The following is a 26,946-nucleotide window of genomic DNA, read 5'->3' on the forward strand; positions in this document are numbered from 1 at the left end:
TGTCGATGCAGTCGTTGACGCCGTCACAGCGGGCCCACTGGGGCACACAGCGGTAGTTGGTCTTGCAGGAAAACTCCGTGTCCTGGTCACACTTGTGGTCTGGACCCACTGGGTGGAGAGCAATGGGAGGGAAGCGGAGAGGTGGAGAAGAGGGACAACAGAGATGGGACACAGAGAGAGAGAGAGAGAGAGAGAGAGAGAGAGAGAGAGAGAGGGAGAGAGAGAGAGAGTCAATCTTGAGTCTACCTCCAGCCGCCGCTCAGCCTCCGCCCTGCGCTGTCTCACTTACTACAGGTTTCGAAAGGCTCATCAGATCCGTCCCCGCAGTCATCCTGGACATCACACACGTAGCTGGACGGCACGCAGCGACCGTTGGCGCAGTGGAACTGCCCCGGCGGGCAGGTCCTCTGGGCACAACTCTCGGGGTCCTCGTCGCTGGCGTCCGAGCAGTCGCTGACCCCGTCGCAGTGCCAGGACACCGGAATGCACTGCTTGTTCTTACACTGGAACTGGTTCACCTGGCAGCGGTGGTCGCCTAGGAGGGTGCAGACTACAGCTTGGACCAAGGCCTAAAAACGAATGCCAAGCCCCACCCTGAACATTCAGCCCGAACTGAGCACAAAAGCGGTGCAACAGAACTTTCCCGTTGACCTTTTTCTCGCCTAAACTGAGACGCAAGTGAAACTGACCCCACGTCGACTCTCGGGTCAGCCGAGACATAAATGTAGAGGCAGTACTTGGCCATTTGTACCCGGACAATTACCCCACCTTCGCTGCTCCACCCCCCTCTGCTGATCCGGGGAGGGCTGCAGACTACCCCATGCCTCCCCCCCCATACAGGTGGAGTCGCCAGCCGCTTCTTTTCACCTGACGGTGAGGAGTTTCACCAGGGGGACGTAGCGCGTGGGAGGATCACGCTATTCCCCCCCACCCAAACAGGCGCCCCGACCGACCAGAGGAGGCGCTAGTGCAGCGAGCGGGTCACATACCCACATCCCGCTTGCCACCCGCAGACACGGCCAGTTGTGTCTGTAGGGACGCCCGACCAAGCCGGAGGTAACACGGGGATTCGAACCGGCGATCCCCGTGCTGCTAGGCAACGGGAGAGACTTTTTCACATGTTCAATCCCCTGCTTCTGAATTTCTCCTGACTGGACCTTCTTGTCAGTACAGCTTCAGGAGGCCAGACGGGCGTTATCTCAGGAGAGATCCCAGCGTCGTTAAATAATGAACTAGAGGGTATTTCAACGGAGTGTGTGTCATACTGCAAAGAGCGGCGTCCTCATCTGAGCCGTCAGGGCAGTCCGAGTCGCCATCGCAGATGAAGCCGGGGTAGGTGCAGTTTCCATCTCGACACTGAAACCGGCCAATGGGACAGTAGCGGGGAGGGCACGTCTGTGGTTCGTCTGAGCCGTCGCCGCAGTCCGACTGGCCGTCGCACTTCCACCAAATGGGAACGCACCTGGGAAGGGGAAGAAGGCGGGGGCACGGACGGAGACAGGAAGTGAGGGAGAATGGAGGTTATGAAGGGTGGGCTGGTAATCCGATTTTAAATCTGATCATTTATCGTCCGGACAAACACGGTCACCTTCGGCAAAAGTCTGCTTCACAGTCATACACATTACGCAACCCAACCCTGGACGTTGTTGGCCACTTAGCTTCACGTCTGCTCAAGAGCATCTCAGAAGTACCCAGTCCTCAGGAAGTGGGGGGGGGGTTTCTAATTTGATTTCCTTATACACTTGCCTAATGCCCATTTTGACTTGTAACTCTTTAGGATTTTGATTTGTGATTAATAGGATGCATGGCGGCATGGTGGCACAGTGGTTAGCGCAGTCGCCTCACAGCAAGAAGGTCCTGGGTTCGAGCCCCGGAGTAGTCCAACCTTGAGGGTCGTCCCGGGTCGTCCTCTGTGTGGAGTTTGCATGTCCTCCCCGTGTCTGCGTGGGTTTCCTCCCACAGTCCAAACACATGTAGGTCAGGTGACTCAGCCATACTAGATTGTCCCTAGGTGTGAATGTGTGTGTGTTTGTATGTCAGTCCTGTGTGATGGCTTGGCGGCCTGTCCAGGGTGTCTCCCCACCTGCCGCCTAATGAGTGCTGGCTCCAGCATCTCCGCGACCCTGACAGCAGGATAAGTGGTTTGCATAATGGATGGATGGATTAATATGGATGGGGTATTCCCTATCCAGTATCAGTGTGGCGACTGGGCCACCATATAGCACATTTTGCACAGCAACAAATATTCACGTATTTGGAATTACAGTCATGTACAACTACAGAAAATACGTCATTCTAATTGCATCCAAATTTTCTAGAATCTTCCATACATTTTAATATTATTTTAAGAGACCTTTCATCCAACCATTATCTAAGCCACTTATCCCAATTAGGGTCGCGGGATGCTGGAGCTTATCCCAGCAGTCACTGGGCGGCAGGCAGGGAGACACCCTGGACAGGCCGTCAGACCATCACAGGGCCAACACACAATCACACCTAGGGATGATTCAGTATGGCCGATTCACCTGACCTACATGTCTTTGGACTGTGGGAGGAAACCGGAGCACCCGGAGGAAACCCACACAGACACGGGGAGAACATGCAAACTCCACACAGAGGACGACCCGGGACGACACCCAAGGTTGGACTACCCCGGGGCTCGAGCCCAGGACCTTCTTGCTGTGAGGCGACTGCGCTAACCTCTGCGCCACCATGCCACCCACCTTTTGAGACCTATAGATCAGGGGTGTCAAACTTCAGGCCTCGAGGGCCGCAGTGTCTGCAGGTATTTGTTGCAACCGTGCACTACACCACCCGATTTAACTAATTAGCTCACCTCCTGGATCAAGGAGGGAAAGGAACTAGTTTAATCAGGTGGTGTAGCGCACGGTTGCAACAAATACCTGCAGACACTGCGGCCAATCGAGGCCTGGAGTTTGACACCCCTGCTATAGATTATAAAATTCATTTCCATACCTGCCATACTTGCCCACAAAAACAAGACAACTCACGTGATCATGGAAAATGCGAGGAGTTGTGAATTAGCGAAGAAAAAGAAACGTCAAATTCAACTGACTTTTCGTTGTCTCCACAGCGGAACTGGGTGCTGGAGCAGTCAGCCACACACTGGATCTTAAAGCCCACCTGCAGGGCGATGAAGTGATCCGGACACTCACAGGTAGCACGACTCCCGCCGGGGGCGATCAGACACAGATGACTACAGACCAGGCTGTGGGAGGAGCAGGGGTTATCACCTAGTGAACACAGCGACAAAAAGACAGATCAGTGAGCGCAGTGCCAGGAATCAGGAACATTTAGTTGTGGTTTCCCCCAGCCTGCAGCAGTGCAACACAGAGACAAAAACACATCCAAAACCTACAAGAACACACATATCCAAACTACAAAAAAAACTACAAAATCTACAGAACTACAAAAACACATATATCCAACATATTGGGGGAAAAAATTGAGAAGGAACGCCAGCCAGGATGACTGTCGGAACTGCCGGTCTGCATGGGCTAGTCTGCATGGGCTAGCAGTTAGCTAGCCCATGCAGGCTAGCAGTTAGCTTAGCCTGCTCCGCTTCCGCGACCTGTCAGACCGCCCTCGGTGTTTCTACTTCGGGCGCAGCTCCGGGCAGGGCCGTGGTCCCCGGGCCCACCGGATTCAGCAGGCCAGACTCCCACAGCCGACCCAACGCCAACTCTCCCAGCCATCAGACGAAGACACAAACCCAGACGCAGACGTGGACAAAGACACTGCATGGACAGCACTGGGTGAGGCCGCCGCAAACGTAAGTTCGCACCACCATCTTCCCACACCGGTACTGGGCGAGGCCGCCGCAAACGTAAGTTTGCACCACCATCTTCCCACACTGGTACTGGGTGAGGCCGCCGCAAACGTAAGTTCGCACCACCATCTTCCCACACTGGTACTGGGTGAGGCCGCCGCAAACGTAAGTTCGCACCACCATCTTCCCACACCGGTACTGGGTGAGGCCGCCACAAACATAAGTTCGCACCACCATCTTCTCACACCGGTACTGGGTGAGGCCGCCACAAACATAAGTTCGCACCACCATCTTCCCACACCGGTACTGGGTGAGGCCGCCGCAAACATAAGTTCGCACCACCATCTTCCCACACCGGTACTGGGTGAGGCCGCCGCAAACATAAGTTCACACCACCATCTTCCCACACCGGTACTGGGTGAGGCCGCCGCAAACGTAAGTTCGCAGCACCATCTTCCCACACCGGTACTGGGTGAGGCCGCCGCAAACATAAGTTCGCAGCACCATCTTCCCACCCCGGTACTGGGTGAGGCCGCCGCAAACGTAAGTTCGCACCACCATCTTCCCACACCGGTACTGGGTGAGGCCGCCGCAAACGTAAGTTCGCACCACCATCTTCCCACACTGGTACTGGGTGAGGCCGCCGTAAACGTAAGTTCGCACCACCATCTATGGATGCTGTCTGCATAACAGTGAACACGGGCCATTGTTTTTGTCTTTTCTTTTCCCTAATGGTGCCATCTGTTGGAGAAACCTTCACACTGCACTTAGAAAAGTAGAAGTACTCCCCCCATTGTTTGTAATAGACAGAAATCTCATCTCCTCATCACACCAGTCTCTCCCCACTGAATGAATTCCACTTTCTACTCCAAGCACTCTACCTTTTCTCCACCTCTCCTCTGTACGTTTACTTCTCGTAAACTAAAGCCCTTACTTTAGCACTCATCACTGGTTGCTCGTAACTTTTAAAATCTTACATTTTTTTCCAGAGTATTTTAAGATTGCACTCATTACAAGTCAGTCACTACCAGATGGTCAGTTAAAACACCAAAAATGCAAAAGAAAATAATGGACTACATTTATATAGCGGTTTTCTAGACACCCAAAGCGCTTCACATTGATGGGGGCAAACTCACCTCAACCACCACTAACGTGTAGCACCACCTGGCTGATACACGGCAGCCATTTTGCCCCAGAACACTCACCACACATCAGCTTGAGGTGGAGAGGGAGGAATCGATGAGCTAATTACATGGGGGGGATGATCAGGTGGCCAGATGGAGAGAGACAGGTTGGGAATTTAGCCAGGACACCGGGGAACACCCTACTCTTCGCGATAAGTGCCATGGGATCTTTAATGACCACAGCGAGTCAGGACCTCGGTTTAACGTCTCATTCGAAGGACGGCGTCTCCTACAGCACACTGTACTGGGGCACTGAGACTTGATATTTGTTGTTTTTATTAGGACCACAGGGAAGACTGCCCCCTACTGACCCACCAACACCACTTCCGACAGCAACTCAGTTTCCCCGGGAGGTCTCCCATCCAAGTACTAGCCAAGCCCACATCTGCTTAGCTTCCCTCGGGCGGACACACGAGCCAAGCCTTGCTGCACATGTATGCAGTCAGTTTCTCACCGTTGAATGTTTTGCATTTTATATTTCAATCTTTTGGGCTTGCAAAGTAAATCTTCTCAACAGTTTAGTTGCACAAGACCGAAGCTCAAAGCTTAAAACTAACTTGAAGAGGCGAATTAAAAATACAAAACGGATGCCCTCAGATCACAACTGAAGCTAAGAAAAAGCTGCAGGTGTTCCATGTCTGCTGTATATTTTGCTTCCCGTGCACAGCTACAGGCAGAACTCCTGAGAGCTAGACGGAGACGTGGCAGAGATGAGCGTCTGCGGGTTGAAGGCTACGTACTGCGAGGCTGCCTGTAGGGGTGCTCGACGTGGATGTCGTTGGGCCGGTGCGTGTTGTTGCCCATCACTGTGCGCTGGGCACCGGAGTATTTGTGGGCCTTCTCCATGGTGTGTGTGTTCCAGTCGGTCCAGAAAACCCAGTCCTCAAAGAGGGTGACGGCGAAGACGTGGGGGAGTGAGCCCGAGATGGCCCGATGTCGGTTCTGCCCATCCATATCGGCATAGCTGGGGAGAGACATGTGAGGAGATCCAGTTTAGAGGTTGTTATTATCGGTTTATTCTTGTTATCTAGGTGGTCTCACGGCAGGTTTTACTGTTGTGAGTAGTGAAACTGCAAAACGTCCACTTTCAGGGAAGAGTCACCCTCTACTAGGCCAACATGCAAACCTGCTGTGTTCAGAACGGACCTGCCGGCACCAAGGCCCACTCGTCTAGACAGAGTAGGGCAAATTCCTACAGTTCCTACGTGTCTGGTTCATGCCAAATCTAGCTATTTTTTTGGGGGGGGGGGAATTTTTCCCCCCTTTTTCTCCCCGATTACACCTGGCAAATTACCCCACTCTCTGAACTGTCCCGGTTGCTGCTCCACCCCCTCTGCCGATCCAGGGAGGGCTGCAGACTACCACACGCCTCCTCCGATACATGTGAAGTCGCCAGCCACTTCTTTTCACCTGACAGTGAGGAGTTTTGCCAGGGGGGGATGTGCCGTGTGGGAGGATCACGCTATTCCCCCCCAGTTCCCCCTCCGCCCCCGAATGGGCGCCCCGACTGACCACAGGAGGCGCTAGTGCGGCGACCAGGACACATACCCACATCCGGTTTCCCATCCGCAGACACGGCCAATTGTGTCTGTAGGGACGCCCGACCAAGCCGGAGGTAACACAGGGATTCGAACCAGCGATCCCCGTGTTGGTAGGCAACGGAATAGACCGCCACGCTACCCGGATGCCCAGATCTAGCTATTTCTGTTTACAGTTTTGCACATTTGAAGCTACTTGTAAGGTAGCTGGTTTCTCCATTGAACTGTATCTCCTTTGAAAAACAATAACTGTTGGGCTTGTCTGAATGCCTCAAGAGTAGACACTGTGCACTAACAAACCGCAATCAGATGTAGGGTTGGGTATTGTTTTCCCTCGTAGAGACACATCTGACCTGAGCGCAGACCATGCTAATATCTTCCCTTGGTGTTCTACTTCCCACCTCAGTAACGCGGGCCAAGTTCTACAGCTGCCAACTCACTCCAGGAAATTGAAGTGCGAGTCGGCGAAGAAGATCTTGTTGGTGGCGTAGTCTATGGTGAGCGCATTGGGCCACTCCAGCTTGGCTGAGATGATGGCGCTGGCGTTTTGTCCATCCATACCAGTCCTGCCTATGTAGGCCGTGTCTCCCCAGTCTGTCCAGTACAGCCAGCTAGAAAAAGGAGAGAGCAGGGCTGTCGAGCAGGAGCGCATAAAAATAATTGACTTTGCAATTCTTCCCATCCGCTCAATATGTCAAATATTTCATTTTGATCCCGAGCAACTTTGCGGTTTACTCCTCTGTGCACCTTTAAAGATAGGTTATGTGTGTAAAAGCGAGTGTGTATGTGGGCATGCATGTCAGTACCCATATTTTGGGTTGACGGCCACAGCTCGGGGTCGACTGATGACATATGTGTTGTTACCACCACGGATCTCCCCAGACAGCAGCTTCTTCTGATAGCGCCCATCAAGTTCCATCACGTGAACCGAGCCGTAGTAACTGTCCACCCAGTACAACTTCCTGGAACGGCATTCTTCGATTAAAAAACATGTAATCTATTGTTCTGTCTACTGAATGAAATAATGGTCTTTTCTCAAATTGTATAAAGGGGGGGGGGGAAACTGAACTACGGTGTTCCCCCCCATTCACTTACCTGCCCACCCAATCCAAAGCCAGTCCCTCTGCGCCCCCCATATTGTGATCCACCAACGTCTCTCTACCGCTCCCGTCAAATCGCATTCTTTCAATTCTTCCCATCCCCGCATCCACCCAGTACAGCCTGCTGTCGTGGTGGTCGAATTCCAGTGCCACCACGTTTGACAGACCTTGCAAGACGATGCTCAGCTGTGACCCGTCGGTGGCCATGCTGCGAATATAGTAACGATTGCTATACAGCAGGTATGGCACAATGCCGCTGTTCTGGCGACAGGTGCGCCCGTCCGGTTCGCGGATGTACCCGGGGGCACATTTGCAGTAGTAAGAGCCAACGGCGTTCTCGCAGATCTGGCTACAGACGGCATGCGTGTCGTGGCACTCGTCGATGTCCTCACAGGCCTTGCCGTCCGGCATGAGCCGGTAGCCCGGGTTGCACGAGCAGTAGTAGCCCGTGAGGGTGTCAGTGCAGAGCTGGGCGCATTTGTGAACAAATGGGTTGCTGCACTCGTTCACACCTGGATACAGGGAGGAGAGGAGAAGAGAAGATGGCCCATGAGGGGAGAACTTATCAGCTGTAGCTGTTGCGTTCATTTGTGAGTGAGAAACTCGATGACTAGAACAATCCTACAGAACCACAGCCTACGGGACAAGAACCTGCAGAACAACAAGCTACAGAAGTTTCAAGCTACCATTCTTTTTGAATTCAGCGACAACACAATAATACGCAAGGGATTATCCCCAACGTGTTTCTGTCTCCCCCCTCCTTACCACATCCCTTCTCGTCGCTGTTGTCCTGACAGTCTTTCTGCTTGTTGCACACCTTCTTGACGTCAATGCACTGGCCTGACTTGCACATGAACTCCTGCGGGCCGCAGGTGGGCTGTGGTGTGGTGCAGAGGCTCTCCGCCTCGTCTGAGCCGTCCAGACAGTCGGCATCCCCGTCGCATGCGAAGAGGGCCGAGATGCAGGCGCCGTTGCCGCAGGTGAACTCGCCACTGCCGCAGGTGTCATACGTGCAGCCCCGCTCGTCACTGCCGTCCCCGCAGTCATTGACACGGTCGCAGCTGGCGAGTGGAAAGGGGTGGTTTAGAGCAATACGTTCAAAATAAGAACAGATCACAAAGTTGTAGTTTTCTCGGACGACTCGTTTTCCCGTTCACCAACACAAGCAAGCATTACGGTTGAGCTCATGCAAGCGCAGTGAGATTTCAGTCTTCATCTCAAATTGGTACAACTACTGTATGTCTATGAAACACATCTGTGATTTTTTTTTCCACCAAAGGATTACAAATGCAGCACCCCACACATCACCCGTGACACGCTTAACCAGTTCTTCTCACGCTATGAAACGCAGCTCAGCGGAGCGAGGGCCCAAATGACCCTGCCCAAGGAGGAGCACGCACTCGGCCTACAGCACCATCAGGCGAGGTCCACTCCGAGGAGAATCAATATCTCCAAAGCGGCAGGACCAGACAGAGTGTCGGGCCGCACACTGAGGACGTGCGCTGACCAACTGACAGGGGTGTTCACCGACATCGTCAACCTCCCCTTACAACAGGCTGTAGTCCCCACCTGCCTTAAATCCACCTGTACCCAAGAAGACAGCAGTCAGCTGCCTCAATGACTATCGCTCAGTTGCCCTGACCCCAGTTATTATGAAGTGCTTTGAGAGGATTAGACTCTCTCACATCAATGACATCATCCCCACAGATCTGGACAGCCACCAACTTGCCTATCGGGGGAACATATCTAGGGAGGACGCAGTCTCAGTTACACCTCATACAGCCCTGTCCCACCTGGAGCATCCAGACACATATGTCAGGATGCTTTTTACTGACTTCAGCTCTGCTTTCAACACAATAATCCCCCATAAACTGGTACACAAACTCAGCCACCTAGGATTAGCCACCTCACTCTGTTCATGGATTATGGACTTCCTCACTCACAGACGACCAAATATCCGGATAGGTAATCATACATTTCCAACCCTCATCCTGAACACAGGTGTGCCACAGGGCTGTGTGCTCGGTCCAGTGCTCTTCACCCTTTTCACTCATGATTTTACCCCCATCCACTCCTCCAACACTATAGCGAGGTTTGCTGATGACACCACTGTAGTGGGACTCATAACCAACAATGAGTAGACATACTACAGAGAGGAGGTCCAACATCTGGCTGGGTGGTGTTCAGACAATACCCTGGTCCTGAACACCAGTACAACAAAGGAGATCATTGTGGACTTTAGGAGATCCAGGGAGACCACCCCACCCCCACTGCACATAAACGGTGAAGCGGTGTATATTGTGGATAACGTCAAATTCCTGGGAATCCACATAGCCAAAGAACTGACATGGTCACTTAACACCTCCCACCTGGTGAAGAAAGCACAACAGAGGCTTTTCTTCCTCAGGAAACTTAAACAAGCCGGTCTCCCCTCTCAGCCGCTGGTCAACTTTTACAGAAGCACAATAGAAAGCCTCCTCCGTCAACGTGTCACGGTGTGGTATGCCAGCTGCACAGCAGGGAACAGGAAGGACTTGGCCCGGGTGCACAGAGGATTGTGGGAGCTGTGCTCCCAGACCTGGATGCTGTGTATGCTGGCCGCCTACAGAGGAAAACCAGCAACATCAGTAAAGACGCAACACACCCATGTCGCTGTCTATTCGTTCCCTTGCCATCGGGGAAAAGATCAAAACTTGGACTAACAGGCTGAGGAACAGCTTCTTCCCCAGAGCTGTAGCCTCCATTGCCCCCCCCCCACACACACACACATACACCTGCCTATAGCTGCTGAGGACTAACTGGTACTAAAGCCGCTGCAATATGGACAACTATGTGCAAAAATCCCATGCATGATTTCGAGCTTGAGAAGCCGCTGCTATCTTTTATTGTCTCATTATAATTTTTGCTACATCACTTATTTATACTACCTCACTTGTTATACTAAATGTTGCTTGTCCTTGTTTTTATCTTGTTTGTAATCATTTACCTTGTCTAGTCTTGCTGGTCTGAGAGTCACCAAACGAAATCTCCTTGTGTGCGCACAATGACAATAAAGAATCTTATCTTATCTTATCAAGAATAATTTGGTTTTGGGCATCCGGGTAGCGTAAGCGGCCTATTCCGTTGTCTACCAACACGGGGATCGCCGGTTCGAACCCCCGTGTTACCAGCTTGGTTGGACGTCCCTACAGACAACAATTGGCCGTGTCTACGGGTGGAAAGCCGGATGTGGGTGTGTGTCCTGGTCGCTGCAGTAACGTCTCCTCCGGTGGGTCGGGGCGCCTGTTCAGGGGGGAGGGGGAACTGGGGGGGAATAGCGTGATCCTCCCACACACTACGTCCTCCTGGCAAAACTCCTCACTGTCAGGTGAAAAGAAGCGGCCGGTGACTCCACATGTATCGGAGGAGGCATGTGGTAGTCTGCAGCCCCCTCGGATCAGCAGAGGGGGGTGGAGCAGCGACCGGGACAGCTCGGAAGAGTGGGGTAATTGGCCAGGTGCAACTGGGGGGAAAAGGGGGAAAAAAACCAACCGATAAAAGGTCTGTAGAACAGTCATCACGGACCTGTCGACACCGAACTTAGCCAGCTTCCTCAGACAAAAAAGGTGCTGCTGGCCTTTTTTTTTTTTTGCAAAGCAAATTGGTATTACACTCAAAGTTCAGCTTGTTGTCAATTATAGTGCCCAAGTACTTGTATGACTCAACAATTTCAAACCCCTGACCATTCATCTTAGTGTTGACTGGATAGGAGGGATTACGTCTAAAGCCAATACAGGTCTTTGGTCTTAGTCCCATTTAGTTCCAGAAAGGCTTCCTGACACAATTTCCAGAAATCGTCTATGACAAGACCGTGGGACGTGTCATTCTCCTTCAGCAGGCTCACTATCACTGTGTCATCTGCACAATTCACAATGTGATGATTTCTGAACTCACTGCGGCGGTCATTAGTGCACAGGATGTATAGGAGAGGAGAGAGGACACAGCCCTGAAGGGATGTGGACATCAAGCCAGAAAAAGTGTCCGTTCACTCTCCCCCCCTGAGATCTGTTGGTGTGGAAGTCCAAAAATCCACCCAACAGTATGGTGTCCAACTCTAAACGTTCCACAAGCTTCTGCACCAGCAGGTGAGGCTGTACGGTACTGAAGCAGCCTCCAGTACCGTACGAGAAGTCTATGGACAACAGTCTGGCATGGTTCGTACTACCCTCTAAGTGACTATGAATGAAGTTAAGCAGAGAGCGGGGCAGGCTAAGCTAACTGCTAGCCCGTGCAGACCGGCAGTTCTGGTAACACTGAGGGCGGTCTGGCGGCGGCCTAGCCTGGCGTTGACTGGGCTGTTTTTGGTGTCGTCATTTGGAGTGCGGGGGAGTCAAGTCAAGTCAAGTCAACTTTATTTGCATAGCCCAATATCACAAATTTGCCTCAAGGGGCTTTACAGAGGTGTGTCGAGGGTGTTTGGCTAGAAGAGTTGGCGCTGGATAGGCTAGGGGAGCCTGGTCTACTACGTCCAGTGGGTCCAGGGACCACGGCCCTTGCCTGGAGCTGCGCCCGAGGAGGAGGCACCGAGGGCGGTCTGACAGGACGCGGAAGCAGGGCAGGCTAAGCTAACTGCTAGCCCATGCGGACCGGCAGTTCCGACAGTCATCCTGGCTGGTGTTCGTTCCCTTGGACAGTGATTTTTTTTTGTTTAGTTTGGATACATGTGTTAATTTAGATGTATGTGTTAGTTAGTTAGTTAGTTATGTGGTCTTGAAGTTCTCACAGTTTTTGGATGTGTGATTTTGTCTTTGTGTTGCCCTGGTGTGGGCTGGGGGGAACGATATGTCAAATAAAGTGTTCCTGATTAGGGCGGCACGGTGGCACAGTGGGTTAGCACGGTCGCCTCACAGCAAGAAGGTCCTGGGTTCGAGCCCCAGGGTAGTCCAACCTTGGGGGTCGTCCCGGGTCGTCCTCTGTGTGGAGTTTGCATGTTCTCCCCGTGTCTGTGTGGGTTTCCTCCTGGTGCTCCGGTTTCCTCCCACAGTCCAAAGACATGTAGGTCAGGTGGATCAGCCATACTAAATTGTGTGTGTGTGTGTGTGAATGTGTGTGTGTGTGAATGTGTGTGTGAGTGATGGCCTGGCGGCCTGTCCAGGGTGTCTCCCCGCCTGCTGGGATAGTCTCCAGCATTCCTGAGAGCAGGATAAGCGGTTTGGATAATGTGGATGGATGGATGGAAATAATAATAATAATAGTAGTAGTAGTAGTAATAATAACAACAACAATAATAATGATAATAAATTAATTAATATTTATTATTTAATAAATAAAAAAATAATGATATCATTATTCATAATTAAATAATTAAAAAAAAATCCATAACTAATGATAGCATTGTCGGTACTATTCACGAGCTGCTGGTATTGCTGGCCCCGCTTCCTGCTTTGACAGAAGCGGTGGCAGCTCAGCCGGAGGCTCCCTCGCCCTCATGGGCGTGGGCAACCGTAGACAACAACAACAACAAAACAAAAGCAAATCAAGGGGGAAAAAAAAAACAAGAGTTGAGTGTAAACACAGTACAGCGGCACACACACATACCCACGGCGTCATACTCACTGGTAGGGCAGCAGGATACAGAGGCCGTTGGCACAGGCAAATTCATTCATGTGGCACGTGCGGTTGGGGCAGTTCTGAAGCTCGTCGGCTGCGTTGGCACAGTCTTTTTCCCCGTCGCACACAGAGCCCCGTGGCACGCAGCGAGGGTGGCCCGGGTGCCAGGTGGGGCAGGTGAACTGGCTGGGACTGCATGTCCGCTGGCCTGAGAGAGACGGACAGGGCGTGTTGGTTCGCTAAGTATGGGCACATGAACCTATTCTTACATGCACATGCACATGCACATGCACATGCACATGCACATGCACATGCACATGCACATGCGCATGCGCATGCACATGCACATGCACATGCACATGCACATGCACATGCACATCATCATCATCATCATCATCATCAGTTCCGTAACCTATGGAGGTCGTAGGAGCACAGCTGATGCCTCAACAGGTTGAGTCATCATTGTGTTTCAGTAGGGGGGGGGGAGTACCTGGTGGTCCCTATCCCCTCTCCAGGTGTGGATGGCCGTTAGCGCGCTCATCCACCCTTTGGCAGGTTTTGTTTTTAGTCCTGCTGGGTGTGCACACACCCGCCTCACAACGACCCGAGGCCTGCAACGGTATATGAGTGCTTTTAAGAGAAGATTGTTCACCTATATCACTTTTTGGACATCGCATAGACTTACGCTCATTAGCCACCACCTTAACCGCTGACCCGTGACTTTTGCCCCCAATTAGCCAACCCGTCCCCGATTAACTTGTCTTTAGTCTGAAACGTGTCCCCGGAAATAGGATAAGTCACGCACACACACACACACACACACACATAATAAACATGCTCGAACACAACAATAAAAAGCACAATAAAAGCATGCTGTCATACTGTCCCATCTGAACGAGAGGTACATGGAAACCCCTGAGACGCTCCGCCCTGGTTCCCCCCTTTGTTTTCAAGTCATACCAACCTCACCAAAACAACTCTACCACTTTCACGAAGAATTTACGAATAGATTAACGGCTATGTAATCTAAAAGGACGTTCACAGTATTGCAAAAGGAATCCGGGTTTGTCCAGGCACTGACATTAAGTTTTGGTTTTGTTTTTCTTGAATTGAAACTCTTGTTTAGTTGGCCTCTGCCACGCCTCATGTTCCCGCTTGTAAATTAAGCGAGGTTTGGAAACGTCCACGGTCGAGGTCTGATGACTGGTGTACAAGCCCATACACTTTATTACCCTCCGGTCTAGTATTATAGCTGCAGGACAAACAATGTGGCCTGTTTTGAGGACGTGGATATGACCCTCAGTGCTGACAAATATGAGCTCTATTTACACCCCATTGCTCCCTGAGTGGGCAGTTAAATAAATACAAGGCAAAATCCTACACTGCAATTAGCTGACTTTAAAAGCGTGATATTTGTCAAACCCAAGATGTATGAGCCATGTCATCTACAGAATATCATGTGTTCATATTGTCTGGTGTGGTCAACCTGTAACACCTGTGCTATTGTTTTATATCAACATTTGGTGGTGCAGAGTTTATGAGTCATAAAATATTTGCAGACTATACTCAAGGCTCAGTGTTTTCGGTTTTTACCGATTTTCACCGAAAAATACCCAGATAAAAGGAGCAGATCGGTTTAAACTGATTTTCACCCGGATTTTATGTTTCCACGGGTCCAAAATTTGTTCCTGTTCGTGCGAGGTTATGTAACAGTGTCCTGTTACATAACCTCGAAATTCGGCATGCTGGATGCCTTGGAAAAATAAAAACAGAAAACGCTGAGCCTTGACTATACTTTACCCTAAACATGTTTTCGGTGGGTGTTGGATTCTGTTTGCGATGTTCGTGGACAGGATCTCAAGGCGCAGCCAAGGTGAGGAGTGGGTCCACTTTGGGAACCTCAGAATTGCATCTCTGCTCTTCGCAGATGATGTGGTTTTGTTGGCTTCATCAGAACATGAACTCCAGCGCGCACTGGGGCAGTTTGCAGCTGCGTGTGAAATGGCCGGGATGAGAGTCAGCACCTCCAAGTCTGAGGCCACGGTTCTCTACTGGAAAATGGTGGATTGCTCCCTCTGGGTTGGGGATGAGTTGTTGCCTCAAGTGAAGGAGTTCAAGTAACTCGGGGACTTGTTCACAAGTGAGGGTAGGATGGAGCGGGAGATTGACAGGCAGATCGGTGCAGCATCAGCAGTAATGCGGATGTTGTACCGGACCGTTGTGGTGAAGAGGGAGCTGAGCCGGAAGGCAAAGCTCTCAATTTACCAGTCAGTCTTCGTTCCAACCCTCAACTATGGCCATGAGCTTGGGGTAGTGACCGAAAGGGTGAGATCATGGAAACAAGCGGCTGAAATGAGTTTCCTCTGTAGGGTGTCTGGGCTCAGCCTTAGAGATAGGGTGAGGAGCTCGGACATCAGGAGGGAGCTCAGAGTACAGCTGCTGCTCCTTCGCATCGAAAGGAGCCAGTTGAGGTGGTTTGGGCATCTGATTAGGATGCTTCCTGGGTGCCTTCCTTTGGAGGTTTTCCAGGTACGTCCAACTGGGAGGAGACCACGGGGTAGACCCAGAACTCACTGGAGAGACTACATGTCCAATCTGGCCTGGGAACGCCTTGGGATCCCCCAGGAGGAGCCGGAGGGCGTTGCTGGGGAGAGGGACATCTGGAGTGCCCTACTTAGCTTGCTGCCATCGCAACCTGACCCCGGAGAAGTGGCTGATGAAATGAGATGAGATGAGATGAGGCTTTACCCTATCCAGGAAACTGGAGTGTGTAGGTAGCGGTAAAATGGTAGTAATACCTTATACATATGACGTGCTCTTGTTCTGTAACTGCACGATGCTTTGAGATACAGTTGTTGAGCAATTACTGAAAATGCATGCAGCACATTTAAATTGCCTTCCCTCCATGGAAGCTGCTGGCAGTCATGCAGTTGGAAGGGCTGCCAGAGAGCAAACTGCTTACATTCATCAAGCGAGGCATCCATTTCAACAGCATTACCACAGTTTTATCAGTGCTTTATAGAAGACACTACTCAACAACTAAGTAACCCCTTTCATATTACCGAGAAGAAAAGGTTGACTTTAGATAATAAAATGAAAAAAAAGTTGTGTTAAATCTTATATTATATTGGTTTAGATAAGTTATATGTTTTTGGGTTTCTCTTGAATAAAGATAAACTCAAATATTTGAGTGTCTGTACAGTACATGCCCTTGGACTTGACAGTTTATCTGAAAAAGATTAGCTGGGCGCCAATCCACCTATTCTGTTAGTTATCACTTCCCTACAATGTGATGTCATGATGTGTAGATAAGGGTGTCTTCTCACCACACTGCAGTTCAGGTGCCTCATCACTGTTGTCCCAACAGTCATTGTTGCCATCACAGATTAATGATTGAGGGATACAGTTGCCATTGCTACAGGTAAACTGACTGGGACTGCATGTCTTGATCTGGTCCTCTGGGGGGAGAAAGACATCACTTTAAAACTATATATTTGATTTAGTCATTACCACATCAGAATATTTATGGTTAAATGCATACAAAACAACCTTCAGCTGGCAACTTAGAAAGACATCACTTTAAAACTATATATTTGATTTAGTCATTACCACATCAGAATATTTATGGTTAAATGCATACAAAACAACCTTCAGCTGGCAACTTTAACATCCAACTTCCACCCAAAATACGAGCTTTTCGGTGCGACTAGGTGAGGAAGGGGATTGTGTTTTATTCCAAAACGACACAGCCACAAGAAAAGGGACTCGTTTATGCCTTTCACTTGCTAGACACTCAAACTAGCAAGTTTGATTACCTTTGATTATGTGAACAATTTTTGTTTTTGTATTCAAGTATTGAGCAAGGGAAAACATCAGTTTGTAATTTTGTCCAATACAGATAAGGAATATTTTGCAACTAAACCCCCTGTGTTACAATACTTAAGCATTTTACAGGAAAAATCTCTGCAGTCCATTAAATCAGAGCATTAACACAGATAGTAAAACCAACAAAACATCTACAGGCAAGGCACTCTAAACCAAAGCTAATGGTTTGGGATAAGTTCAAATTTTGGGACTGTGAGTAATTGGACATATATTGCTTTGTGGTTTATGGTTTAGGTGTCACTCTCCCACATTGTTCTTCAATTCTTTTGGATTCTTTTGGACGCCCCCTGTATTTTTTCCATTTTGTTCATACTTTATTTGAGCGTTTTATAATCGAGGTTCGCCAGGCAACAAAGCATTTACAAACAAGTATGTGTTTTGAATAAATTCCCTTTGGATGGCACCTAGGTCCCCTTAGACCATCTAGGCACCAAGTCGTCTTTGTGCCATTGACTTTGAAACTACTATAAAAACAATCTCAGTTCAGAATGCTTCTCAAGAGCCAAGAAGGAGCTACATTAACAAACAATAGGAACGGCAAAGCTGGGCTGATGTGATGAATTTCATTTCAACGTCAAGGCTATCCAGGTCTGTGTTACTAAACTGAAAGAAACCCTGTCTTGGAACACATGGTTTAAGAGAAATGAAAGGACAAGAGGATTACTTGCAGTATAGCACTCAAAGCAACATACAGTAGCTTCAACTGAACAACCGCTTTCTACCAGGATGAATCGCTGGTGTCTCCAAAGTCAAGATTTAAGTAATGTCGAAAAACTTTTAGACTTGAATCTCTGCTAGATCCCTTAAGTTTTTGAATCTATGCAATAACCCTTAATATGTTTTAGGGTGAAATTCACACATTAGATAAAAGATAGAGCCAAAAAATCAGGTGGGCGGTAAAATGAAAAGGAAAATACTTGGCTTACAAGGCATCCATTCAACTATTACCCAGTGAAATTCTATTTCGATGAAATGAGAGTTACTAGCTGGTTAGTAGTCAACAATACCATCTAGTGACTGAAAGGTAACCGGATGAAGAGATCTTGGGGAAAGACATTTGCATCCAGTCTGTTTACCCAGTTGAAGACAGCCTGCCTCCATATGAATGTCAGTGAGCTGCTGAAATTGGAAAAAAGTGCAGAAAACTCACGGCAGGAGGGGGGCTCGTCAGTTCCATCGGTGCAGTCTCTGATGGAGTCACACACCCAGGAATTGGGGATACACTTCCCACCGTCACAGTGGAACTGGTCTGAGGAGCATGTACGACCCGCTGGAAGCCACAAACAGAAAAATGCAAGAAAATGAAATCTTCACTGTCTCCATTCAGCAGTGAAAACCATAAACTTGGATGAAGCATAACCACTCTCTCGGCATAGGGCAGAGAACACAAACATCTGCAACAACAAAAAGGCCTCGATGGGTTGACTTACCACAGAACAGAGGATTCTCATCGCTGTTGTCCCCACAGTTGTTGAAGCCGTCACAAAGATTGTCAGGATAGATACAGATGTTGGTATGGTCACACTTGACCTGTCCCGCTGGACACGATCTGTCAGCTGCAGCAGGCAGAACGAGAGAGAGGAGGGCAGGGGTCAAAGGGCTATACAATGAGTCACAAGCCAAAACATATGACTGCCAGCCAGGAGCTGCAGGTAACTTACTCTAAATGATATTAATATCCATGTTTAGCTTCATCTGTTAAAGGTACCCGATGGAGTTGTCCTCGTTAAAAAATTTGGGTTTTGTTAAAACGTTTCTCACCAAAACACACTGTTTGAGTCCTCAAGGTCTAACAAACATGTTAAATACATTTCCTATCTCATTTGAAAAGCCTTTTTTGAATGTTTTGAAAGCTGCATTGCTTATAACTGCTTGTGATGTTGTTTTTTAAAAATGTTTGTAGATAGAATGCATTAGCACTACCAATTGTGGAATTGTGTGAATTTGAGAGGGGAAAATGTAAAATTTAGTCTCTGCAGCTTTTCTCACCAAGAAAGAACCTCACTGATTTGTGTATTATCTCCCTCACTGCTCGTCACTGCCAGCTGTTTCCAGCTTCTGCCTTCGTGATATCGATAACCGCTGTTTATTCTCTTTACTCTCTCTCCTCTATATTCTGCCCTAACCTCTTCATTTGTCCTACTGATATTGCTATTTTCCATGCTTAGTTCATTTATTGCTAGATTCTCTAGTTTTCTTTCTCAAATGTCTTATGTTTCGTAGGCAGCATGTCGTTCCTAGTTTGTTACTAGCTCCAAGCTTAAGCTAGCTTAGCAGTTAGCTCTATTGCATTTGCAGTCAAAGCAGCCTCGTTAAAACGATGGGGTGTGGTGACTGTTCCGCAGTTACAGATGGTTTGTCTCCACTAGACACGTGTCCGTGAGTTAGAGCAGCTGCTTTCGGCTAAGATTGTGTTAGACATGACGGGCACTCCAGACAGCCTTAGACCCGGGCCTGCCAGCAGACCTGCTATTGTTAGCACCAGCTCAGCCCATCAGCAGATACAGCGGAATTTGTCTTGTTTGCCGGCGTGGGAAGGCTCGCAAGAGCAAGCCACCGGTCGTGTGGCTTGGTCTGGTCTGCAGTCACCTCTCCTGACTGCAAACCGGTTTTTGCCCCTCACCGGCCCTGTTGGTAGTCGTACCGGCCAGAGGAGAATGATGCTAGGAGACACTGATAGGCACTGAGGTCAGTGAACACTGGTTTTACGCCATTTTCTCTCTGCCGTTCTGAGCCCCGTTCTTTGCCCTCTGGTGACCTCAGTGAGCCATGGACTGGGGGGGGGGGGCATTATGAGCAGGTTTGGATGCTAGAGGGCAGAGACTGTTAAGAGAGGAGGCTAGTGAAGAACAGACTGTGTCTCTAGCCTCATTGACAGGGAGTGAAGAGAATTCATTATGAGGCGGCTGGAATTCAAGACCTAATTGGAAAGCTGAGTCGATGTAAGGGACCGACCGCATGTTTCAGCGGAAGGAGACTATTTGTAAAGGAATGTGAGGATGTTCCAGTAAGGGGGCCGTGAATTGAATAAAGAAGTGGTCTGACAGATGTAGAGGGGTGACAGTCAGATTTGTTGTGGAGTAGTTCCGGGTCAAAATCAGATCGAGTATTGCCCGCTTTGTGTGTGGGAAGGGTGGGGACCTGTTTGAGGTCAAAAGAGGACAGAATAGACAGGAAGTCAGTCACTTGGGTTGTGTCAGTAAGGATAATCATTTTTTTCCATGACAATCAGTGGTGTGTCATCAGGAATGGCTGAGTAACATGTATAGTTCGACTACAAAGTTGCCCAGTTGACACCCTGGTGGCTGGAATATGACAACCACTAATAGCTTAATACGTGCAGTAACCATGACTGCATGGTATTGAAAGGAGGAGTTGTTGCCTCCACTCCCAACAGAACGGGGTGTGTGTGAGAAAGAGTCAAAAGAGGGTGCGGCCAGTGAGGCAGTATTTTCGGCACGTATCAAGGTTTTGGTCAGGGATAGCACCTGATTGTCTGACAGATTAGCAAGTGCTTGGATAAATTCTGTTTTATTTATAGCCGATTGGAAATTATGTAAGCCAAAAGTAAAGGAGGAGTGAGTAGAGGAGGCTTTCCTGAGCGAATAGAGGTTCTCAGGGTTGCATTGTCTTTGAAGCACATGCTGGGTGAGGCAGGCAATGAGAGAACATAGTAAAGGGAGTTACCAGTCAATGTCCATGCTTGGTGAACTCGCACAGGTAGACTGGCACGTCTTTACCCAATTTGGTCTTAACACACAAGGGCTGACTCACAACGGTATTTGTAAAAGCTTTCATAAAAAGAAAAGGCTCGGGTTTTCTTAGTTCGACAGGAAGAAAGGTCCATAGTTTGGGGGCTCTAACAGCAAAAGTCCGATCACCCTTTGTAACAAACCGAGGCCTAGGAATAAACAGCAGGGCTCCATCTGTGGATCTTAATTGTCCAGGGGTCATATACCATGTCAATAAATCAGAAATACATGAAGGAGCAAGACCATTTAAAGCCTTCAAAGTGAGCAATAAAATTTTAAAATCAATTTGAAATATAACAGGGAGTCAGTGTAGGGAGGCAAGCACAGGAGTGATATGGTCGTGCCTCTTTGTCCTGGTAATGAGCCGAGCAGTGGCGTTTTGTACCAACTGCAGACGGTGGAGGGAGCCCTTGCTGATACCAGAATAACGTGCATTACAATAGTCAAGCCGAGAACAGATAAAATGCATGTGCAACTTTTTGCAGATGAATGTTTTGAAAGCTGCATTGCTTATAACTGCTTGTGATATTCTTTTTTTAAAATAAAATTTGTAGATAGAATGCATTAGCACTACCAATTGTTGAATTGTGTGAATTTGAGAGGGAAAAATGTAAAATTTATTCTCTGCAGCTTTTCTCACCAAGAAAGAACCTCACTGATTTGTGTATTATCTCCCTCACTGCTCGTCACTGCCAGCTGTTTCCAGCTTCTGCCTTCGTGATATCGATAACCGCTGTTTATTCTCTTTACTGTCTCTCCTCTATATTCTGCCCTAACCTCTTCATTTGTCCTACTGATATTGCTATTTTCCATGCTTAGCTCATCTATCGCTAGATTCTCTAGTTTTCTTTCTCAAATGTCTTACGTTTCGTAGGCAGCATTTCGTTCCTAGTTTGTTACTAGCTCCAAGCTTAAGCTAGCTTAGCAGTTAGCTCTATTGCATTTGCAGTCAAAGCAGCCTCGTTAAAACGATGGTGTGTGGTGACTGTTCCGCAGTTACAGATGGTTTGTCTCCACTAGAGACGTGTCCGTGAGTTAGAGCAGCTGCTTTCGGCTAAGATTGTGTTAGACATGACGGGCACTCCAGATAGCCTTAGCCCCAGGCCTGCCAGCAGACCTGCTATTGTTAGCACCAGCTCAGCCCATCGGCAGATACGGCGGAATTTGTCTTGTTTGCCGGCGTGGGAAGGCTCGCAAGAGCAAGCCACCGGTCGTGTGGCTTGGTCTGGTCTGCAGTCACCTCTCCTGACTGCAAACCGGTTTTTGCCCCTCACCGGCCCTGTTGGTAGCCGTACCGGCCAGAGGAGAATGATGCTAGGAGACACTGATAGGCACTGAGGTCAGTGAACACTGGTTTTACGCCATTTTCTCTCTGCCGTTCTGAGCCCCGTTCTTTGCCCTCTGGTGACCTCAGTGAGCCATGGACTGGGGGGGGGGGGGCATTATGAGCAGGTTTGGATGCTAGAGGGCAGAGATTGTTAAGAGAGGAGGCTAGTGAAGAACAGAGTGTGTCTCTAGCCTCGTAGACAGGGGGTGAAGAGAATTCATTATGAGGCGGCTGGAATTCAAGACCTAATTGGAAAGCTGAGTCGATGTAAGGGACCGACCGCATGTTTCAGCGGAAGGAGACTATTTGTAGAGGAATGTGAGGATGTTCCAGTAAGGGGGCCGTGAATTGAATAAAGAAGTGGTCTGACAGATGTAGAGGGGTGATAGTCAGATTTGTTGTGGAGTAGTTCCGGGTCAAAATCAGATCGAGTATTGTCCGCTTTGTGTGTGGGAGGGGTGGGGACCTGTTTGAGGTCAAAAGAGGACAGAAGAGACAGGAAGTCAGTCACTTGGGTTGTGTCAGTAAGGATAATCATTTTTTTCCATGACAGTCAGTGGTGTGTCATCAGGAATGGCTGAGTAACATGTATAGTTCGACTACAAAGTTGCCCAGTTGACACCCTGGTGGCTGGAATATGACAACCACTAATAGCTTAATACGTGCAGTAACCATGACTGCATGGTATTGAAAGGAGGAGTTGTTGCCTCCACTCCCAACAGAACGGGGGGTGTGTGAGAAAGAGTCAAAGAGGGTGCGGCCAGTGAGGCAGTATTTTTGGCACGTATCAAGGTTTTGGTCAGGGATAGCACCTGATTGTCTGACAGATTAGCAAGTGCTTGGATACATTCTGTTTCATTTATAGCCGATTGGAAATTATGTAAGCCAAAAGTAAAGGAGGAGTGAGTAGAGGAGGCTTTCCTGAGTGAATAGAGGTTCTCAGGGTTGCATTGTCTTTGAAGCACATGCTGGGTGAGGCAGGCAATGAGAGAACATAGTAAAGGGAGTTACCAGTCAATGTCCATTCTCGGTGAACTCGCACAGGTAGACTGGCACGTCTTTACCCAATTTGGTCTTAACACACAAGGGCTGACTCACAGCGATATTTGTAAAAGCTTTCATAAAAAGAAAAGTTTTAAGACAAGATTTAAAAGAAGCTAAAGACTCGGGTTTTCTTAGTTCGACAGGAAGAGAGGTCCATAGTGTGGGGGCTCTAACAGCAAAAGTCCGATCACCCTTTGTAACAAACCGAGGCCTAGGAATAACCAGCAGGGCTCCATCTGTGGATCTTAATTGTCCAGGGGTCATATACCATGCCAATAAATCAGAAATATATGAAGGAGCAAGACCATTTAAAGCCTTCAAAGTGAGCAATAACATTTTAAAATCAATTTGAAATATAACAGGGAGTCAGTGTAGGGAGGCAAGCACAGGAGTGATATGGTCGTGCCTCTTTGTCCTGGTAATGAGCCGAGCAGTGGCGTTTTGTACCAACTGCAGACGGTGGAGGGAGCCCTTGCTGATACCAGAATGAAGCGCATTACAATAGTCAAGCCGAGAACAGATAAAATGCATGTGCAACTTTTTGCAGAAGGGCAGTTGATAAAAATGACCTAGTTTAGGAGATTAGCTTGAGCTGAAGAAAGCATGACTGAACAACATGTTTGATTTGATTATCAAAACCGAGGTTAGCATAAAATATTACTACCTGACAGACTACCAAGATTAGTTAAAAAAAAAAGAGCAGATGGAATTTTTTTTAGGCCATGATAGGACTGTGTTGGACCATATAGGACATTATTGGACTGTAACCCAGTGAGAGCTGACGCTACAGCTGTGTATTTAAATACCAGGAAGTACCACAGTTGAACCTGCACTCATCTGATTTTCACAACAAAGGAAGCAATAGAGGGCGTGAGCCACCTTAGCTGGCCCATCTGAAGCTCAGAGTGAAACTAGGAAGTGCTCAGCCCAACAAAGCCCGATAACGGCCTAAATCCGAATCAAAGGGCAGATCATTACTAAGTATGCTTTTCAATGCCTTGTGAAGCTCTGCCCAGAAAGGTCTTATCATTGGGCACTCCCAGAATATGTGCCAGTGGTTGGCTTACTGAAGTCCACACTATCTCGAAGATTTGGTGTCCCTCTCCATCAATATGTGCTTTCTGTTTTGGTGTAATAAAAAATCGACTAAAACACTTCCACCCAAACTCCCGCCATATGTGGGAGTTGGTGCATTTCCAATGGAATTTACATACATCAAGCCAATCCTCATTTGATATTGTAAAGTTACCTTCTTTTTCCCATTTTTCTTTGATGTATTCTGTAGAGTGGGATTTTCTTTTTGTCATAAGGCCTTTATAAAATCTCAAGACAACACCCCTATTTGAGTCTTTTTGATAGGCACCAATAAATATCCTCAGTATAGGATCATTAAAGTCTGTTTTATCTTTAATGTTATGTTCAAAATGATTACGTATCTGGAGATACCTATAAAAATCAGATTTTTCAAGATCATTCTTTCCTCAACTTTTCAAAGTCGTTTAAGTGGGCCTTTTCTGTTAGGGAATAGAATGTTGTTATTCCTTTTGAAATCAAGGACTTAAATCTATAATCCCTTTTATTAGGCTTGAACTCAGGATCATAGGCACACCATTGAATTATTTGTTATGTATGGCCCAGTTTATATTCTTCTCTTATGATATTCCAGATTTTTAGTTGGGCGTTAACCCATGGATTTTGCACCTTATTTATAAACCTTCCTAAATTTTTGTGAGCCAATACTGCATTAATTGGAGGATCATTTGTAATGGAGAGTTCAATATTTTTCCACCTGGCATGAAATGTTGGGTTACATATGTTGATTAAGGGTTTAGTCTGGGCTGTATAAAAATAATCTTTAAAATAGGGTAATGACATTCCTCCCTTCTCCCTTGGTAGTTGTAGAGTTTTGAATTTAACCCTGGGTTTCTTTCCCTGCCAAATAAATCTGAAAATGAGCTTATTCAATTCGGAGAATTGTTTTGAAGAAATTTCTACAGGGAGTGCTTGAAATAAATAGAGATATTGTGGAAGGATGTTCATTTTTACAGAATCAATTCGATGACTGAAACCAAGGAAAGAGACAGCATTCCATCTGTGTATGTCGTCTTTAATTTTTGTTAAGAGGGGACCATAATTTATCTCTGACAGTGTTGAGATTTTTTTCAGTAAATATATTCCTAAATATTTCAATGAGTTCTGATTCCAATTAAGGTGGAATTTTTCCCTAAGGTGTTTTGAGGGTGTATAATTAAAAGCCAAATTTGCGTTTTCTTTACATTTAGTTTGTATCCTGCATATCTACCAAATGTTTCTAGGAGTTTCATTAATTCAGAAAAAGAGTTCGGGGGTTTACTTAAGTAAATAAAAATATCATCAGCGAACAATGCCAGTTTGTGGTCTTCTCCATTTATGCAGATGCCTTTGATGCTTTCAGTCTGCCTTATCCACTGTGCAAGAGGCTCAATATAAAGTGCAAAGAGTAACGGTGAGATTGGGCACCCTTGTGGGGAACCACGCTCTAATATAAGAGTGTCTGAAAGGTACCCATTTATTTTAATTCGGGCTAATGGTTTATTATATAACGTACGGATGCCCTTTACAAAGTTTTTGTGTAGGCCAAATTTTTCAAGAACGTTGTATAAGAACGGCCAACTCACTGAATCAAAAGCCTTCTCAGCATCCAGACTAAGAGGGCTTCCAATTTATTATGTTGGATATGGTTTAATATGTGCAACGATTGTCTAATATTATCGTGAGTTTGTCTTTGTGGGATAAACCCAATCTGGTCATTATGTATAAGCTGGGGAAGGATCTTTTCCAGTCTTTTGGCAAGGATGGCTGCATAGAATTTGTAATCAATATTCAGCACTGAAATTGGTCTGTATGATCCACATTCTAATCTGTCCTTTCCCTCCTTTGGAATAACTGAGATAACTGCCTCGCTCCATGATGGAGGCATTTTAGCATCCATTAAACATGTATTGCAAGCCTGAAGAAGGTTTGGTATTAACTCGAGTCGAAAAGCCTATACCACTGACGGGAAGCAATCCGGATCGGGTGATTTATTCGCTTTGAGCCTGGAGATTGCACTGTTTAGCTCTGTCTCAGTTACTGCAGCTGTTAATGTTTGATTTTGTTCCTCTGATAAAACAGGTAAATTGAGAGAATCAAGGAACTTTCCAATTTGTTGCTCGTCCTCTAAGCGGGGTTGTGTGTACAAGGACTTGTCAGTGAATGTTCTCATTCATCCAGGTCATGGTTATCCAAAGGAGTTGAATCAAGTGCAACTGGACTTGGTATATATCCGTGAAGACGTTTCGCCTCTCATCCAAGAGGCTTCATCAGTTCGTGCCTTTCTGACTAGACCAAACTAGTCTGACTGGCTGGTGATGAAACTCAGATATTTATCCTCTTCGGAGTCGTTATCAGAGCTATTGATGTCAATGGCTCTTGGTGATCCGATGTTAAGCAGCGACGGTCGTTGGAGGTGCTAGTTTCGACTTCGTTAGTGCTCCATTCAGTGGTCATGAGCCGTTGGAGCCGTTAGTGACCGACTGTTGTTCTTGGAGGCTAGGCTTCTTGAGTCTCCTGGGTAGAGATGAGTGGACGGCATTGTAAGTGGGAGATAGGTGGTGTCGCAGACCTCCCCCTCTGTTGAAGGATGGTTTTTCCATCCCTCAACAGTTTTTCTGTTTTTCTATACGAAACTGGAAAAACCATCCCTCAATGGAGGGGGG

General features: G+C 47.9%; 1 protein-coding gene across 1 annotated transcript in view; it reads right to left on the reverse strand.

Annotated features, from left to right (window-relative positions):
• The window catches only part of lrp2b (low density lipoprotein receptor-related protein 2b), a 132,495-nt gene that overhangs the window by 40,467 nt on the left and 65,082 nt on the right, over positions 1-26,946 (reverse strand). Inside the window, exons 46-58 of the mRNA XM_056296766.1 lie at positions 18,517-18,642; positions 18,237-18,356; positions 16,528-16,659; positions 13,208-13,409; positions 8,378-8,673; positions 7,608-8,124; positions 7,319-7,474; positions 6,953-7,123; positions 5,715-5,938; positions 3,077-3,254; positions 1,266-1,462; positions 290-535; positions 1-108 (exon numbers count right to left, since the gene is read on the reverse strand). The exon at positions 1-108 is cut by the window's left edge and continues 21 nt beyond it. Coding sequence (XP_056152741.1) covers positions 1-108; positions 290-535; positions 1,266-1,462; positions 3,077-3,254; positions 5,715-5,938; positions 6,953-7,123; positions 7,319-7,474; positions 7,608-8,124; positions 8,378-8,673; positions 13,208-13,409; positions 16,528-16,659; positions 18,237-18,356; positions 18,517-18,642 — 2,673 coding nt within the window. The remainder of the gene's footprint in view (positions 109-289; positions 536-1,265; positions 1,463-3,076; positions 3,255-5,714; positions 5,939-6,952; positions 7,124-7,318; positions 7,475-7,607; positions 8,125-8,377; positions 8,674-13,207; positions 13,410-16,527; positions 16,660-18,236; positions 18,357-18,516; positions 18,643-26,946) is intronic.

The sequence above is a fragment of the Lampris incognitus genome, chromosome 17 (genome assembly GCF_029633865.1).
Source record: "Lampris incognitus isolate fLamInc1 chromosome 17, fLamInc1.hap2, whole genome shotgun sequence".
Lineage (NCBI taxonomy): Eukaryota > Metazoa > Chordata > Actinopteri > Lampriformes > Lampridae > Lampris > Lampris incognitus.